Raw genomic sequence first — 18,895 nt, forward strand, 5'->3', positions numbered from 1 at the left:
GCCTAATATATAATATTAAGCGTGAGACATCTAAAATCCCATACCTCCAAACATCTTCTGAAAATCTGGAGAACCCTGGAACTTATCCATTTCCCTCATCATATTCATCATATTTTGAGCTCCTCCCATATGTTTAAATATTCTGGGGTCAATAGCCTTTTGCATCTTTTGTATGAGTTGAGTAGGATTCTTCATAATAGATGACATATCCAATCCTCCTTTCTTTCCTAAACCAAGCTTACCAATCTGTCCAACCATCTTGGAGAACATTTTATGCTGAGAAAGAAGTTCTTGAACATCTTGATTAGAAGTTCCACTTCCCCTGGAAATACGCTCTACTCTGGAAGCATTAATCGTCTTTTCATTATCTAATTCACTTTCTGTCATAGAATCCATAATGACCATGAATTTCTTAAGCCTTTCTATACCCGCCTGTTCATCTTCTTTTGCAAGGATATTTGGACCCATTCCAGGAATCATAGACAAAAGAGCACTTGGAGAACCCATATTCAACATATTCTGGAACTGTTCGTACATATCTCTCAAAGTAAATATACCTTGAACAAGCCTATTAACCATATCTGGCTGTCTATCTAAGGGAACAACTTCGTTAATCTTAGCCATTAAACCACTAATATCTCCAAGTCCAAGTAATCTGGAAACGAATCCTTTGGTTTCAAAAGGTTCAAACTCATCAAAATGCTCTCCAGTTCCAATAAAGATGATTGGAGCTCCAGTTGCAGCAACAGCTGAAAGTGCTCCTCCTCCCTTGGCATGTCCATCTAATTTGGTAATAATTACACTTCCAACATCAACTGCATTGCAGAATGCCATAGCTTGATCGTAACAAGCTTGTCCAATATGACTATCCATAACAAAAACAACATCGTCAGGATTAGTTTCCATCACAACTTGTTCCATTTCCACAAATAAAGACGATTCCTGTTTGTGACGACCAGAAGTATCTACGATAATTAAGTCATAACCTTCTTTTCTGAATTCCCTAACACCATCACGAGCAATCTTGACAGGATCAGTCTCTGTATAACTTCCATAGAATGGAATCTTAACTTTTGTGGCGTTTTGTTTAAGCTGATCAAAAGCACCAGCTCTGAAGGTATCAGCACAAACTAGAGCAGTTTTCCAACCTCTCCTTTGGTAATAGTTGGCAAACTTTGTACAGGTTGTTGTCTTTCCTGAACCCTGAAGACCAACAAAGACTATAACATTGGACTTATCTCTCTGAGGAACATAGGGAGTTCTACTGGGAGTCAGTATATTAACTAATTCCTCCACAACGGCACTTTGAATCTGTCGGCGTCTATTTGAGCCTCCTACTGAATCTTCCTGTTCCACAGCTTTCTTAATATTGTTTCTAAGTTGAGCAACCAACTTAACATTAACATCTGCCTTGAGAAGAGCCGTTGCAATTTCCTTCAAGCACAGGTCTATAGCAGCTTCATCGGCAATAGTGCTGGATTGGAACTTCCGAATAGCCGAGGCGAGTTGACCTCCCAAATCTGCCAAAACCATTAGGAATACTTTAAAATATGATTCTTCTTTAGGATAGAGCGGTGTTTAACTTATATTAGTTGTTAATTATGGCCAAATTTTGCCGAATTCAGGAGGATTTTATTTCTTTGTTTAATTGCCTTTTCAGACAAATATAGTTGGGCAAGATTTCCCGCGACTTTTCAACAAAAATTCGAGGACCCCAGAAAAGAGGTAATTTGACAACTAACAAAGAAATCTGTTTCACACGTAAAAAAGAATGTGAAAACCTTCATAAGAAATGAGAAACATAATATTTTAAGAATTAGTAAAATCTTAGCAGTAACTTGCTATAGCAGTAGTTCAAATGCGTTATCAATTCTACTCGTAATGAATGCTATTACCTATTGTTCAAAAATATACTATAACGGCTTTACTTGAGTTACACAGGGGCTTAGAGTCACAATTCCCAGCTCACGAATTTATTCCAACACTTGCCCTCGTAAAGACCTATTGCACACTGACTACCTGAGTTTTTCTGCAAGAAAAAAGAAAGAAAGCGCCAAAATTCAATTTCCTTGTTTTAAACTGATCTACACTGACCTGACCTTACCTTACCTGATTCTATTTTAAGAAAGGGAATGGAATTTTCTCAAAGTGAGAATGGGATAATTAAGTCAGAAGCATATTGAATTGTCTTCTCTCCATTAAATTTGGCTCTAAAGTAGTGGTAAGCAAAATCTAAGAGAATACCTATATTAAAGATTTGGACAGCTATATTATAATTCCTGGACTCATGAGGCATTCTAAATAAAGGCATTGAAATCCAGTAAAATAGTGCCAGAACCTTTAGTATGAATTCAAATACCACAAATAAGGCTAAATGCTCAGAAACTTTTCTTGGACTTTTAATATGGAACATATATAATTGAGGAACAAGAGCTAATGCTCTAACTGCGTCATCATAAGCTAGGAGGGAAGTAATTAAACCGAGCCTTCTTCTGGTCCTAAACATTAAGAAAATGAAAGAGAGTGGAATGGCTAAAATGTAAAGTACAAGCCAGTATAAAGATCCAGAAATTAATCCTGTAATACCAGTAGGCTTGATTTTTCCAGCCCTTTCACCATTTCGCATCGCATCCTTATCTACAGATTTAGAACCCATGATAGAAAGTATCCTCACTAGAATATTTAGTCCAAAAGTATCATATTGATCTTCAATAGAATTTGAGAATTTTTTCCAAACAGTATATAAGCATAAAACCGATAAAAATGTAGAAATTATATCAATTTGGAATGACCAATCCAAAGTAATTCCAGTATATAAAGAAAACCAAACATTGAGAAGAGCGCCACAGAACTCAGAAAAACATAATGCACATAATGTTTGCATGGAAATTCCTAACGCACTTCTATCACTGTATACCTTGAAAGTGATCACTCCATAACAGGTAATGCACATTAAAGCATGGAACCAACTACAAGCATCGTGAACCCAGACATATTTGTTCAAAGATAGAAACAAAAAGTTCTTTTTATTAGAGCTTTCATTTTGTGAGGAATTTTGAGTGCTGGTGGTTCCTTGGTCTTCTGCTAAGATCTGGGAGATGTTTGCAAGGAAAATAACCAGTAAAAAACATGAAAAAATCACCTTTTTGCAAGAAGCACCTTTTAATATAGCCAACATTTTAATATATATTTTTTAGCTTCACACAAACCGATAACATTTTGAATCAGAGCACTCAAGCGCCAGTTGCATTATCCGGTTGAAAAAATTATTAAATTTTCAACACAATTTCGTAAATGACAAAATAAATTTATTAATATTTGAGGGGAAAAATCCAAAAAAAGCGGCTCATGTACAATCTATAGATATTTTTCCTCCTTCCCATGTATTTACATATTTATTCTTAATTTATTTCTCTCTATTGCTTGATATTTCTTCGGTCACATGTTATACCTGGTTTGTGTGAATAACCGCTCAACTTAAATAATTATTTTAATTAAATATACCTGGAGGAATTCATCAAAAAAAACAAATATATGTATATATATTATATATAAACGAATATATAAAGTTATTGCTGTTAATATAGCATTATTTATCGATCAATTTCTTAGAAATCCCGTAGTTTGTTTTAACATAGTTTGTGATGTCTTCAATCTTCACTTCAGATGAGTCTCTAGTTAACATTCTATGCACCCCTGATAATAAACTACTGTCTATACATTCCTCCACTATCATTCCTATTGCTTGAATTACTTTTCCATCTATTTTTTGACTAGGTTCGGACGATATTTTTGGTCGGTTTTGGATTGATTCCTTAAGAACTTTCGAGGTAATGTGAACGATTTCATTCCTAGTGTTCATTTTATGTCCTATTTTGTTTTTAGAAAACTCTCTAACCGATATTTATAGCCTTTTCAATTTTTACTTGATCATAGACTAATTCGAATAATATTTTATCTTTTCATTTCTATTGTTACCTTGGTAATACTAAGTTAAAATGGCGGTAACTTTAAAAATTTTAATATATTTACTGCGTAATATTTTATCAATTCGAATCAGAAAATAATACAAAACAACACAAGTAGTCAAGAAGGAGCAATGACTCAGACGATTAGTTTTTTATTAAAATAATATAGGAAGAGAAAATATAAATTTTTTTCCTCCTCCCGTAGTTATAAATTCCCCTTAATTTTTTTGTTTTTAGAATTTAACGATCTGTTAAACCTGGAACCCTCATTTTCTTTCTCCCATATTCACTAATCATCCAAAATCAACCAAATTACGAGCATATTTGCATGCAAATATTCTTACACGTATTTCCTTTTTTTCATGTGGACAATTTTTTTATACCGGCATTGCAAATATGTCATAGAAAAAGTTGCATGCTGCAGCGGTAATGTCACAATGTTAGCTTGAAGAATTTCTTAAAAAAATATGGGAATTTTGTGAAATTGGAGAAAATGAAAAATTAAGTAGAGATTGACATAAAATTAAAAGTATTAGGGGAATTAAGTGAGAATGAGTTGACAATATTGAACAAATTCAACATAATTTATAAGTTTGAAATATGGTTTTTCTTTTTTAAAATGAGAAGCATTTTCGAATAAGAATTGGTCCCGGACCTTTCCTAGAAGAAAATAATAAATATAACAATAATTTGATATATATATAAGTAAAATTTCAATAAAATAAGGAGATTCTATAAAGTATTATATTTGGTGGCTATTTTTTTAATAATATTTTTAACTCATTTTAAGACAGAGGCTTGGGTAAAAAATAGAGGGAGTCATAAATATATAAATAGAGTTTAAATTTCCAGTATTAACAAATAAAATAAAAGGATCTTTAAAAGAAGAATTTTTTAAGTTTTTTGGTTTTTTTAATTTGTTATTTACTGAACTATCATTAAAGTGTGTGATATTATTCACCCAAGTAGGTAATTTAATATTAAAAAATTGGTGCAAGCTATAGTCGTATACAGAAGAAAAAAATCCATAAAATTTAAACTATAAGCATATAATTTTGGTAAATTAAATCATTAATCTCTTATTATTCTTTGAAACAAACAGTCTGGATTTTAATTAACAAAGTTAGAAATGTCAGCATTCATAGAAAGCGAGGTAAGTTAGTTTTTAAATACCATTGGAAACCTAACTAAATAATAAATACAATAAATTGAAGAGAGAAAAGTGTAAATTCATGTATTTTCTCTTCAATACATTCTATTTACTTGGCGTTTCTGATGATGATTATGAGAATATTCTTTTTAGCCTTTCCCTATCAGATAAAAAAAAAGGAATCATAGGCTAATGTGAAAATTCTCTCAATTTTTAAATTAAAAAATAAATTTTAACTATTTAATAAACTTTTATTTGCAGAAATCAGAACATCTTTTATCAAGAGGAAGAAAAGTTGGAAGATGCCCGGATGAACATTGTAGATCAAAATCTCCAAGCGGTCAGCCAGGAAAATCAGTTGAAGAATTATGTACATGCGGAAAACATATTTGCCCAGCTCCATTACATGATTCAATTTCTTTTCAGGCTGAGAGCTCCTATAACACAGAATTTAAGCAGTGGGAACTACCAACTTTCCCAAAGCCAGTTCCAGAAGAGTTGCCAAAATCTATCCCTTTTGACTCTGATTCTAGTTACCATATGGACTATCGAAAGTGGGACTTACCAAAAAAGATTGTCAGACCACCAGAGCAATTCTCTGAATCACCTGAAAATCGTGACTTCATGACAAGTTACCAAAGTAACTTTAAGCAATGGGAACTTCCAAAATTCAAGAAACCTCAGCCACCTCCAGAAGTCGTTTCTTCTCCTTATGGCAACATCAATTCAGTCTACAGAGAAAATTATCAGCAATGGGATCTCCCTAAAAAGATTGTTAACCCCTCTGAAATTTACAGTCCATCTAAGGAGGATCGAAATTTTGAGACAGTCTACAGGAACTCCTATCAAGGCGTACAACCTCCCGTCTGCCCTGTTAGTCTTCTTCCCCCTATTCCTCATCCTCCTCCTGGCAGACATACTATGTTTTGGGATTCAGTCTCTAAAAATTGGTACTAGGCATTTCAATTATCACAAAAAGATAAATCTAAATGAGAGGAGATTAGGAGAGGGTAGAATTAAATGAAGAAGATTTTAATATAATCACAACAAATCAGGAACTTTGGTCTATGACATGGCTTGCCATAATATTCTACACCTTCCTGATTATCCTCTTACAAGTTCCCGTCATCCAACTCATTCTCAAACTATTTTTTTTAGCTCTCACAGAAAGTACAAAAACAACTACAACTATTTCTAGAGATATTAAATTTATTAGTTTATTTTATGGATCCTTATTGCTTTGGTTTATTTCTTGCATGCAGCATTTCAACCTGTTACGCTTTAATTGAAAATGGTTCCATGCAATTTCTTAACAATAAATATTTACGTGCGCTTTTTTTTTTTTCCTTTATGCATTTAAATTTAGAAAACAGTCAATTTTAATAATAAATTACTCCTTGTAAGGCTCAATAAGAAATTGTCAATCGTATTATTTGCATGCAAAATGCCACCATTCGATTTCTTAATGTTTTTAAAACCCAAGTAATACTTGAAGCGAAGTAAAAAATTTGTTTATGCACACACAAAACAAGAAAGGAAATAAATCGCTAATTTTGTTCTTTATTTCCTTTTTCCATTCCCTCGAACTATGACTTATTTAACCTCCACGAAATTTTCACAAACTCTACAAATGCAATTTTTTAGTCCTACAAATTCCTCAAATAGCGACTGAAAAAATCATCAAACTCTCCAGTTCTTCAATTCTTCCAGCTCTTCTTATTCTTGTTCCATATAATAATTTATTAATTCTAATTTGAACATTCTAATTGCTGCTTAATAAATTGACTAGACATACGTGAGGAATTTTAGGCGCCATAACCCCTCACAAAAAAAGCTGAAAAAAATAGAGGGAAATAGGACTACATTGGAAGCAAACGATTAAGTTAATAATTAATTCTCCAAACGGAAGGATTTGTGATGTCCTTAGATCCGAGTCAACTTTCGCAGCTGGAAGGGCTGTGTGAGTCTTTCTATGGGTAAGTTTACAAACAACTAGTGAAAGCAAAAAAGCGTTTTTAAAAGTGGGGTCTTAGGTTTTCACTAGGAATAGATCTTGTAAATTCTTGTGATTTTTAACTTTAATTTTTATTTTCTTAACTAAAATTGCAGGGGAGATGTGAATCAGCAAAAACAGGCTCACGAGGTTTTGCTTCCCTTGACATGTAATCTTGGATGTCTGACTCAGCTCCAAGCTTTGCTTGCCCAAAGCAGCAATCCCCACGCCTTAATGTTTGCTGCAACAGGTCTTTCTAAGCTCTTTACGTCTTGTTGGGCTCAAATTCCAGATAATCAAAAAGAGGAAACCAAAACATTTCTATTAAATTACCTCTATAAGTGTGGTCCTGATATGTTACGTTCAGCTCCTTATTTGGTTGGCCACTATGTTCGTCTTTTGGCTCAGTTGGTGAAATTCGGGCTTCTAGACTCCTTGTCTCCTAGGCCAACAATTACCGATCAAGTTGGGCAGTTTCTAAGTGCTTCCACTTCTCATTGGATCATTGGTTTAATAATCTTTACGACTTTGACTCAAGAGATGCAAACTTCTACAGGTTTATACTTTGCAAAGTATAGAAGGGCCGCAATACTATTCAGAGATACTTCTCTTCCAGTAATATTTCAGATTGCAATTAAAACTCTTCGTCAGTTCCACTTAGGAAGCGTTTCAGTTTCTACTCAGCATGAAGAGTATAGACTTCTTCGCCAGGTACTGCAATTAACCCTTTGCTGTCTTTCTTATGACTTTATGGGAACAGTACCTGATGAAACATCTGAGGAGCAGAATACAGTTATGATTCCCCATTCCTGGACAATTCTCAGGGAGGAATATATTCCCATAATATTCTTTGATATCTATGCAAAATGCTGCTCTCCGAACAGTTCCATGCCAGATTGTGCTTCAATCTGTCTCCAATGTCTCATCCTTTACTCCTCAGTTAGAAGATCCTTCTTCCCTACCCAAGCTGATAGAACTCGTTCTTTAGCAGCTCTAATGACTGGTACAGCTGGTATCATCCAAACTAAGATGGGCCTTGAACACGAGAGCTGCTATCATGAACTTTGCAGACTTTTGGGGAAGCTTAACACTGCAAACCAGCTCACAGAACTCTCGTCTTCGGAAGCATTTGGACTCTGGATAGACCAGGTTTACAATTTTACTATTAAGTCTCTTGAGGAATGGAGCGTCTTACCAAACAGTAAGCATTATCTCCTTGGTCTTTGGAGTCATATGGTTATCCCTTTACTCTACCAAGGGGATAGAGCTCCACAGAATCTTGAAAAGTATATCCATCATATAACAGTCACCTTCATCCAAAGTAGGATGAAGCTTGCTGAGGCAATTGCTAGAGGCTCGGATGTAGAAGACCCTCTGGAAAGCGAAGTTGCAAGAACTGAGCAGCTTGATGTTCTTTCTCAATTGAGTAGATGCCAATACCACGAAACTGCAGAATTCATTGTACAGCTCTTTGAACAGGTTACAGATGCAGCTAAAAACGGCAGCATTTCTCAGGATTGCTTTATTTCTCAAATTACCTGGTGTGTGTATATGCACGGAGCTTTAATTGGAGGACATAGCATTAAGTTAAGAAGACCTTTACTCCCTAGTGGCTCTTCATCCTCATCGGGAACTAGCAGACCAGATCAGAAGAACCAGGTATCACACCATGTTTTGAACGGAAAGCTCGCTAGACTTGTCTTTGGCCTCTCTCAACAAACTGACCAACTTCCAGAGACACCTGAGTCATTAGAATTGGCCTATCTCTATTTCTTGGAGCAGTTTAGAAAGGTTTGTCTCGGAGATTACGCAAAACAATTTATTCAGCCTGAGACTGAGGACGCCACCTTGGCATCAATTCTGGGCGTCCAATCTGATGATGATGTTTTGAGCCTCATTATAAGCAAGATTGGAAGGAATCTACAAGCCAAGAGTAATATGGAGAGTGTAGTTCAAAAGACTCTTTCTCTATTTCACGAATTGGTAGCTGGGATCTCGATCGTCCAGTATACTGACAGAACTACCCATCTCATAGTTTCTGGACGACTTCTTCTCAAAAATGAACAAGTCAAGAAGATACTTTGCAACCATGCTTCTCCAGAGTTTGCTTTCCTGAACAATCCAAGATATGGTAGACATAGGACTTCTTACTATTTCACCCTATCAAAACTCTTGTTCTTAGAGTCAAAGGAGGAAGAGCCTGGAACTCAGCCTATAACAACTTTTGAAGACTTCATGAAACCTTTAGAGAAAGTTTTTACTTTGATCTGGGATGAAATAATCCTCGGAAACAATTCTTCGAATGGGGGGGGATATAATATTGGACAGTTCAGGGTTCCATTAATGGCTTTGGCAAGAGACTTAAGAGGCATTTGTATGGCTTGTGTAGGCCCTGAAAGCTACAACCAACTTTTTAATTGGTTAGTAAATCGACCTAAACAGCTTGGACAGAGTAGAATTCATCTATTCACTTGGGCAGCTGACAAACTCTGGGAGGACTCTGATGTAATGAATGCTTTGCTCAAGTTCATGGCCGAGTTTGTAGACAACAAATCCCAAAGAATAAACTTTGATAAAGCCTCTCCAAATGGAATTCTATTATTCAAAGAAGTTTCTTCATTAATTTGCACTTATGGCTCCAGAATCTTATCTAAACCTGATTCATCCTTCCAGAATATCTATAAGGAAAAGTATAAAGGTTTAGCTACAACGTTAGCTATGCTCTGTCATGCTTTATCTGGAGGATATACAAATTTTGGAGTTTTTGAAGTTTATCAAGACCAATCACTGGAAAACGCTTTGCAACTTGCCTGTAGGATGTGTTTGGTGATTCCTGAGCATGATTTACAGTCATATATTAAGAGCCTCAAGTCTTATTATGAATTCTTAGAACTTGCAACTAGGTGCTTCATGTCCACATTCATCACTTCATTGGAGCCACAAAATCTTGCAACCATTTGTTACTCAATTGAATCTGGTCTGTGTGCTGTTGACAATGTGGTTCTTCTTGCCTGCTGTGCCACTTTGGATCATTTTGTAAGCTTCATTTTCACGACTCTTGAGAAGGAAAAGATTGTCCTTCCTAATGGAATGGGAGTTTCTAGAAATAACGATAATATGAATTATGAACTCGGAGGAGGAAGCCCATCTCTAGTTCAGCAAGGGTCTACCCCTGAAGGAAAAGCTGTATATAGGTTTATGACTGAACAACCCAATGCTTTGATTAGAATCATGCAGTTAATGTTCAATTTAATTACGACAGGGGATCTCAGTACTTGGACCTTTTCAAGGTCTTTGCTAGGGATGATTCTTCTATTTAACAATGAATTTCAGAACATCCAACAACAGCTTATTAACCAGCAGGTTGATGAAAAGAAAGCCAAGTATCAATCTCTTATTCAAGACCTTCTTAAAGGGACCGATGGAACCCTCTCAGCAGTTAGCAAAGATGCCTTTACAAGAAATCTCCATTTCTTTGCCCACTCAATTCGTTCAAATTCTCTTTAAAACTAAATTGTATTTCGTGAATTTTTTTTTGCTTCCACTTGCATCGTTTGCATGAATGCATGCACATGTTCCTTAAATTACAAAACGGGCGGGAAACTACGTCGAGTCGGAATTAGTAGAGTAGGGAAAAATCAAAAAAAAAAAATCCTGTGAGCAAATATTATTTAATTTTCTAAGGCTTAAAAAAAAAAATTAGAAAAGTAGTCAAAACCATTAAAGATAATTTTGTTTCTTTTTGACTTTAGGTTGTTGTTTGCTAGATTGGGGAAGGATGTCAATGGTCCAAAGTAAATCAAATCGCAAGAGAGTGCTTTTGAAGGTGATTATTCTGGGAGATAGCGGAGTTGGGAAGACTTCATTAATGAATCAGTATGTGAACAGCAAATTTTCGACTCAGTATAAGGCCACAATCGGGGCTGATTTTCTTACTAAAGACATCGTAATTGATAATAAGCTTGTAACTTTGCAGGTAAGTTAAGAAAGATTAAGTAGGTTGAGATCAAAACATCAGAGCTTTCAAAACAAATGAGATAAGAGGAGAGGAAAGGTAAAGTAATGGATTAGGTCTATTGCGATCGTTAGGAGGATGATTGATATTGAAAAAGCACACTCTTTGTATTTGAATGAAACTATGCAAGTTGCTTTTTTTTTTTGAATATATAGAAATATATATGAGCAAGTTGCGTTTGTGGATGATCTTCAGCTTATGGGTAATAATCTTTAATTGATTTATTAACTCTGAACCTTAAATGATTAATTTAAATTAATTCTTTTAGATTTGGGATACTGCAGGTCAAGAAAGATTTCAATCTTTGGGAGTAGCTTTTTATAGAGGAGCTGACTGTTGTGCGTTGGTTTACGATATGACAAACCCAAAATCTTTTGAAGGATTAGATGCTTGGAGAGAAGAGTTTCTGATTCAAGCAACTCCAAAAGACCCAAACTCTTTTCCTTTTGTTGTTCTGGGAAATAAGTTGGATCTTGATCAGAAATCTAGAAAAGTTAGTTCCCAAAAAGCTTCAGCATGGTGTAAATCTAAAAACATTGAATACTTTGAAACTTCTGCAAAAAATGCAACGAACGTAGATGCTGCGTTCGAAGAAATTGGTCGAAGAGCACTTTATAGAGAAACTTCTGAAGATCAAGTCTACATTCCAGAGCCATTAACTCTAAATAATAATAACCAACAACACCACGAAATCGGATTTGGGGGCTGTTCTTGTTAAATCATTTATAAAGTCAAAAATAGCTGAGAAGTTGACAGAAAAGGAGAGTACTAATCTTTTTCTCTACTTGATCATATAAATTCTCCTATTATTTGAATCTTTAAACTGCACTTAATCAATTGGATCAATAATTCCTCCATCAGAAAGCTGAATTACGCACTCAGATTCTGGCAGATGTGGAGAGCCATAAACTTTACATACTCTTTGCTCGCCCTTACCTTTTCTTAAACTAAGCCTTACATGTGAAGCATGACCAATTACGTGTCCACCAACAGGTTTTGCTACATTCGGCATGAAACTCATACCTCCTGCAGGGTCTGCCATAACATGATTTGTCATAACTATCGCAATATTGAATTGATCAGCCAATTTATTCAGCTTACTTAATGTTTTATTCAAAATCTGTTGTCTCTCTGCTAACTCTCCTCTTCCTGAGAATTCAGTTCTAAACAATGCAATAATAGAATCCACAATTAAGAGTGCGAACTTTTCTTCAATCATTTTTCCTGCTGCTGCGCTAATTAACTGATTCAAATGTTCGTGAGTATATGCTCTTGCGTACATGATATTGTCTAAAGCAACGTCTCCCTGAACACCAAATCTTTCTGCTATCTTTACAATTCTCTCTGGTCTGAAAGTACCTTCAGTATCAATAAAACAGACTTTCCCATTACCTCCATTCATTTCTAAAGGGAGTTGTGCTGCCACACATAAAGTATGGCAGATCTGAGTCTTCCCGCATCTATTTTCACCAAAAATTTCTGTAATACACATACTTTCAAATCCGCCCATCAACATTTTGTCGAACTGCTCACTTCCTGTTGTGATTCTTAAGATATTTTGTCTTCTACTCATGACCTCACTTCCAGACTGAAAACTTGATGACTGATCTAATTTTTGTGCTGCTTCTACAATCTTCTCAACTTTTGCCTCAGAAAGACCTTTAATATTACATAATTCCTTTTTGGTTGCTTGAATAATGCTTAAAACTGTGCATAAACCTGCAGTTTTCAACTTATTAATATCTGCAACATTGATTCCTGCTGATTGTAATTTATCAATTTCTACAAATGCTTCTTCTTCAACTCCTTTAGCAGAAACTTGTTTAGCTACTGATTTTGATTGGCAAAAAGCACTCATTTTTTTTTAATTTAATTGGACTCTTCTTCCCCCTTATTTTCTTTTTTTCCGGATTTATTTGTTTAATTTATTGACTGACCATTTATTACATGCGCTATCATCCACTTAAAAATAATCATCGAATTATTGTCAAATTCGCATGCAGAAATTCCTTTAATGCCGGCAAAACAATTATTTAAATAATTGGATGGGGAAAGGTTTTTTGTTATTTATAAAGTGAAATTAAAAGCAAATGATCAAAACAAACTTCAAATTGCAATATTGTCTTTTATTATACATTTCAAGTTAAACATACTTTGCTTTTGTATTTCCTTAAAAAAACGAGCCTGAACGAATTTCTTAGATTCGTCTATATTTAAAAAATAAAATTGCATGTAACCGTTCAAAATAATTGTATAACTTGCGCGCGCTGACCATTTTGCCCCCCTCCCTATGATTAACGCATTATCTTTTTAAGTCCCAAATATGCTTTTTGCCCTCATAGCAATAACGTCCGCTTGATTTGTATACATTTCCAAAAAAAAACCGCTTTTAGAATTACTTCTGTAATTTGTGTACATATTGCTAAAATGGAACAGCACCAACTTATGCTTCAAAATAGAATTGTTAAGACGACATTTGCTATCAAGTCAAAGGAAGCTGCAATTCAATCTGTAAGTATAATCGACTACTTTCACACTTGAAAGCCGCTTAATCCGATTATTCTTTAAAAAAACACCTTTATTCCAAAAAAAATTCATTTAGATCGATAGTATCAGAGATGACGAAAAAGTCTATAGAGAAGTTTCTAGAATGTAAGTAAACTACCAAAACGCAATAATTAATCAATTTTACTTTGAAACTATTTAATAAACCAAATGCAGGTTTGTGCTAAATACAAAATCATCACTCAAATCACAATTACAAAAAGAATTAGACGATTTGAAAACTCTTCTTAACAAAATGAAGGTAAGTTTTATACAAAACAGAAAAAAAAAAGAAAATACAAATATCATTTTAATTAAATTCTAACTTCAAACATTTCCCGCCTCACCCATTTTTGTTCAATCTTTTTTTTCTATAATCAATATTAGAACTTAGAAGCATCTTGGGACTCAAAGCAAAAAAAAACTAGCCAATGAGTTATTTAGTATTATTTTAGATGATATATATACATATTTAATTCGTTATTTTGTTCAATCCTTTGTTTTTACCTAATTTCCTATTCATTTTTTAAGTAAATCCCTTTATTCTTGCATGCAAGTATAAATTTTTGAGTAGCTGACGCAAGCGCATTTACTGCAGGTATTTATAAAAAAAATTGAAACAGAAATAATATAGGAAATAAATAATGAAGAAAATGCAAAGTTAATAACTAATTTACGAACAAAAGCGGAGAATCTGAACTAATAAGCAATGCATTTCTAGTTAAATAACATAATTGGAATCTCCAGCTAAACAAAATTGGAAAAATCATTGTAACTAGTTCGCCTAATATTTTAATTAATGTGAAAACTTCAACTCAACCTCTATAAACATACATAATATCTACAATTTCCATCATATCTTGTATGGGGAATAAATTTGTAATTGGTTAGGTGGTAATTTTCACACAAATGCTACCCCTTTCGTAAATTGTCAAATCAAAATACTCTTAGGATTTAATAGGCTCAGTCCAAATCTCTTGTTTCAATAGGATTATATATATAAACATATATTGCCTTTTCAAAACCATAGTCACACCCTGTTCGCTCTTGTAATTAATTATTAATCTCAAGCTCTTAACTAATTCATAATTAAACTCCTCACATTTAAGCAGATGCAGAAGTGTATTTAGTAACAGCTTTAGTTCCTTCAGAGACTGCATGCTTTGAGAGCTCACCTGGAAGCATTAATCTAACTGAAGTCTGAACCTCTCTGCTTGATAAAGTCCTCTTCTTGTTATACTGAACCAACTTGACAGCTTCAGCTGAGAGACGATCAAAAACATCATTTATAAAAGAGTTCATGATACTCATGCTCTTCTTACTAATACCAGTCTCTGGATGAACCTGCTTCAAAACCTTGTAGATGTAAAGAGCAAAGGATTCTGTTCTCTTACGTCTCTTTCTCTTGCCACCGTCTGCTGGAGACTTTCCTGCAGTCTTCTTTGCTGCTTGCTGCTTCTGGGCTGGTCCCTTAATTGATTTACCACTTTTTCCTGACATGGCGATTTTATTATTCAAATTTCAGAATTCTGAATATCTAAATTTTCCTTTTTTTTCAAGTGGAAAGCGCGGGCAAACTGGCCAATATATTATAATACCCACATGAAATTGCTAATTTACTCGTTTTTATGTGTTTTGTCTATTTTATTGCTATTCATGCAAAAAAAAAATCGAGGATGATCATTTGATTTATTTTATTCTGTTACAATCACATTTTAACATTAGTTCCTATATTTGTAGATACATTTGTGTTGAAGCTTCATTGTTTCATCTTCCAAATAAATTTTTAACATTTAAATTTCATGTTAGTTCAATTAAGTCCACTTAAAGCCCGAATATTACAGTTTGTCAGAACTTTCCCGCATATTTGCATGCATGCAGGCAATACCAAAATAGGCAACAAATTAATACATTAAGAGGGGCTTCTTGATAATACGAATTTAATTTTTCTTTCTCTTGAATTAAATTAAAAATTGAAATAAAATGTTTAATGGTTCAAAGTTTGATCGTTAATGATTTTTTTTGAGCTAATAATTCTAGTTTTTCCAAACCAAAAATAACTAGTAGTATTCTACCATTACTTATATTTGTTAAAAATATTCTTGAAATAAATTTAACGAATATCGAAACTAAAAAAACGAATTAACCTACATTAAGAAACTTTGAAAAGAGAAAGTTACTTATTTACTCCAAGTAGAATGAATTTATTAATATTAATATCTTAATAACTCTTTGAATTATATTTATATAAAATTCAAAGTTAAAGATTGTGCGGTAAATTTTATTTTCCTTGATCAAGAAAATCTTGTCAATAAAAGCGTAATAGGAAACTATTAAATTCATTTTTAATAAATATATATAAATTTAGCATTGTAAATATATAGTAATTATATTAAAAGTTTTAGAATAAACTTAAAGACCTTAATAATAATTTCCCACTATGGATCCAAAGAGAATTCAAAAAGGTACTGAAAAAACACTTTCCAGTGTTGGAAAAATTGGTGGAGAATTCAAAGTAGAAAAGAAGCCAGAATTCATAAATAGACGTCTCTCACTATTCAAAACGCTTTATGAAAAACAATGTGCATTGCTCCAGGAAAAGGCTTCAAAAAATGAACCAATTAAAATTACCCTTCAGAATGGTGATCAAAGAGACGGTGTTAAGTTCCAAACATCCCCTATGGAAATTGCAAGACAAATATCAAAGAAATTAGCGGAGAGCTGCATTGTAGCAAAAATCAGATATAACAAATCATTATTTATTGAGGATGATGAAGTTCGTGGTATTGAAGAAGATGAAGAAGAAACATGTTGTCAAGGGCACGAAAATCAAAGTGATGGATGGAGACTTTGGGATGCAACTAGACCATTAGAAGGGGATTGTGAATTAGAGATTTTAACATTTGATTCTCTTGAAGGTAGTGGTGTTTTCTGGCACTCTTCATCACATATTCTTGGTCAATGTTTAGAAAATGAATATGGAGCTCAAGTTACAATTGGTCCTGCACTTAATCCAGGATTTTACTATGATTCATACATGGGAACTCACAGTGTTAGTAATACTGAATATTCTGATATTGAAAATTGTGCAAAAACAATAATTTCTGAAAAGCAACAATTTGAAAGGTTACAATGCAATAAAGAAGAAGCATTGGAACTCTTTAAAGATAACCCTTTTAAGGTTTCATTGATCATGTCAAAGATCCCAGATGGTGCTCAAACAACAATATATAGATGTGGTTCATTCGTAGATTTATGTACAGGTCCCCATATTCCTCATACAGGGATTGTTAAGGCTTTTAAAGTTACAAAGAATTCTGGATGTAACTGGCTTGGAAATACTGAAAATGATGCATTACAAAGAGTTTATGGTGTATCTTTCCCAGATAAGAAACGCTTAGATGAGTATTTGAATATGTTGGAAGAGGCTAAAAAGCGTGATCATAGATTACTTGGATCAAACTTACAGCTATTCTTCTTCGACTCAAATGTATCGCCTGGATCATGTTTCTGGCTTCCAGCAGGAGCAAGACTGTATAATAAGTTAATGGACTTTATTAGAAATGAATACAGAATTCGTGAATTTACTGAAGTTATTACCCCAAACATTTTTAGTTGCGATTTGTGGAAGACTTCAGGACATTACTTTGCTTACAAAGAAAATATGTTTATTTTTGATGTAGAAGAAAAGGAATGGGGTCTAAAACCAATGAACTGTCCAGGACACTGTGTTATGTTCAAACATATGAATCCATCATATAGACAACTTCCAATTAGATTAGCTGATTTTGGTGTACTTCACAGAAATGAATTTTCTGGTGCTTTAAATGGCTTAACTAGAGTTAGAAGATTCCAACAAGATGATGCGCATATCTTCTGTACTCCTGAACAGATCCAAGAAGAAGTATTTAAAGCTCTTGACTTTTTATTCTTCATATATGGTCAATTGGGATTCACATTCGACCTCTTTCTAAGTACAATGCCAAAAGAACATTTGGGAACAGAAGAACAGTGGAAAGAGGCAGAAAATGCATTAAAGTCTGCATTGGATAAGACTGGTAGAGACTGGAAATTAAACCCTGGGGATGGAGCATTTTATGGCCCAAAAATTGATATTATGCTTTGGGATGCCTTAAAAAGGCAACATCAATGCGGAACAATCCAACTTGACTTCCAGCTCCCAATTAGATTTAATCTCCAATATAGAACTGACGAAAATATTTCTGAAGAGTCCACAAATCAAGAACAACCTCCCTCTCACCAAAATGCTGATCAAAACCCAGACAATAGTCTTAAACAAGGATACAGAAGGCCAGTAATTATTCACAGAGCAATTCTTGGTAGTGTAGAAAGAATGTCAGCTGTAATTCTTGAACATACAGGAGGAAAATTACCCTTTTGGCTTTCTCCAAGGCAAGCCATTGTTCTCTCTATCTCAGAAAAAACTGTTGAATATGCTAAATCTGTTGAAAGAGAGCTTTGCAGAAGAGGTTTTGACGTTTCTGGAGATTACAGTGCTGCCACCATTAACAAAAAAATTAGAGAATCACAACTTTTGCAATGGAACTACATGCTTGTTATTGGCGAAAACGAAGCAAGAGACAAAAAAGTCACTCTCCGCTGCAGAGATACCACTATTCCCCAAGAATTACTTACTTTGGATCAACTTATTCTCAAGTTCTCTTCTATGGGCTTCCCTTCAAGTATCGACTCAAATTCTTCTAACCAATGAACAAACTTTTCACTTTTTTTTTAAACAAGTCCCGTAATACCAAAATTTTGGAATTATTAACTTAAAATCTCTTTTAGAGTCATCCTATTCGCTTTTACATATTCCTGCATTCAGTTGTGTATTTCCGTTCCTATTCTTCAACATCCTGACTTATTCTTTATTGTCACTTTAACTTTAATGTACCTTCCCTCGTTTATATATACCCATCCTTTATTTTTTATTCCCAAGTTACTTGTTATTACTCATTTTCCCCACATTAAATTCCAAATTGTCTCCATCAGTCACACAAACGCATTGTGCAATTATTAACAACTATTAATATGTATGCATGCAATTTTTGTCCACATGATACTTGCAAACTACGTAGCAATGCGTCATGTCTATTTGCCCAAAATGTATTATTTGATAAAGCAAAGATTTAATACAATTAGTGAAGAAATAGAGAAACAATTTTTTTTAAGAAGAATCTGGTATTCAAGTATATTTCAATCTT

General features: G+C 34.0%; 8 protein-coding genes across 8 annotated transcripts; 4 read left to right on the forward strand and 4 right to left on the reverse strand.

The window, feature by feature from the left end:
• Positions 1 to 30: 30 nt before the first annotated feature.
• Positions 31 to 1,578, reverse strand: cgd7_1640 (SRP54. signal recognition 54. GTpase.; the record flags this gene model as incomplete). Its single annotated transcript, XM_628342.1, has 1 exon — positions 31 to 1,578. A coding segment is annotated over one exon (1,548 nt), but the record flags the coding sequence as incomplete, so codon positions are not given.
• Positions 1,579 to 2,143: 565 nt separating this feature from the next.
• On the reverse strand, positions 2,144 to 3,178 carry cgd7_1650 (protein with signal peptide and 6 transmembrane domains; the record flags this gene model as incomplete). The annotated part of the gene is made up of 1 exon (XM_628343.1): positions 2,144 to 3,178. One exon carries the CDS (start codon positions 3,176 to 3,178, stop codon positions 2,144 to 2,146), a length of 1,035 nt encoding a protein of 344 aa, XP_628345.1.
• A 2,162-nt stretch (positions 3,179 to 5,340) lies between these two features.
• Positions 5,341 to 6,075, forward strand: cgd7_1660 (STOP repeat protein involved in microtubule stabilization (possible variant metal binding site at N-terminus); the record flags this gene model as incomplete). The annotated part of the gene is made up of 1 exon (XM_628344.1): positions 5,341 to 6,075. A coding segment is annotated over one exon (735 nt), but the record flags the coding sequence as incomplete, so codon positions are not given.
• Positions 6,076 to 7,219: 1,144 nt separating this feature from the next.
• Positions 7,220 to 10,618, forward strand: cgd7_1670 (nuclear pore protein RBP16/17 (RAN binding protein 16/17); the record flags this gene model as incomplete). The annotated part of the gene is made up of 1 exon (XM_628345.1): positions 7,220 to 10,618. A coding segment is annotated over one exon (3,399 nt), but the record flags the coding sequence as incomplete, so codon positions are not given.
• A 271-nt stretch (positions 10,619 to 10,889) lies between these two features.
• On the forward strand, positions 10,890 to 11,844 carry cgd7_1680 (Rab7 GTPase, putative; the record flags this gene model as incomplete). The annotated part of the gene is made up of 2 exons (XM_001388342.1): positions 10,890 to 11,087; positions 11,395 to 11,844. The coding sequence occupies 2 exons, from the start codon at positions 10,890 to 10,892 to the stop codon at positions 11,842 to 11,844; spliced, it is 648 nt and encodes a 215-aa protein (XP_001388379.1).
• Positions 11,845 to 11,955: 111 nt separating this feature from the next.
• Positions 11,956 to 12,984, reverse strand: cgd7_1690 (meiotic recombination protein DMC1-like protein; the record flags this gene model as incomplete). Its single annotated transcript, XM_628346.1, has 1 exon — positions 11,956 to 12,984. One exon carries the CDS (start codon positions 12,982 to 12,984, stop codon positions 11,956 to 11,958), a length of 1,029 nt encoding a protein of 342 aa, XP_628348.1.
• A 1,790-nt stretch (positions 12,985 to 14,774) lies between these two features.
• Positions 14,775 to 15,170, reverse strand: cgd7_1700 (histone H2B; the record flags this gene model as incomplete). The annotated part of the gene is made up of 1 exon (XM_628347.1): positions 14,775 to 15,170. The coding sequence occupies one exon, from the start codon at positions 15,168 to 15,170 to the stop codon at positions 14,775 to 14,777; it is 396 nt and encodes a 131-aa protein (XP_628349.1).
• A 940-nt stretch (positions 15,171 to 16,110) lies between these two features.
• Positions 16,111 to 18,402, forward strand: cgd7_1710 (threonyl-tRNA synthetase (RNA binding domain TGS+HxxxH+tRNA synthetase); the record flags this gene model as incomplete). Its single annotated transcript, XM_628348.1, has 1 exon — positions 16,111 to 18,402. The coding sequence occupies one exon, from the start codon at positions 16,111 to 16,113 to the stop codon at positions 18,400 to 18,402; it is 2,292 nt and encodes a 763-aa protein (XP_628350.1).
• Between the last annotated feature and the right edge of the window lie 493 nt (positions 18,403 to 18,895).

The sequence above is a fragment of the Cryptosporidium parvum genome, chromosome 7 (assembly GCF_000165345.1).
Source record: "Cryptosporidium parvum Iowa II chromosome 7, whole genome shotgun sequence".
NCBI lineage: Eukaryota > Apicomplexa > Conoidasida > Eucoccidiorida > Cryptosporidiidae > Cryptosporidium > Cryptosporidium parvum.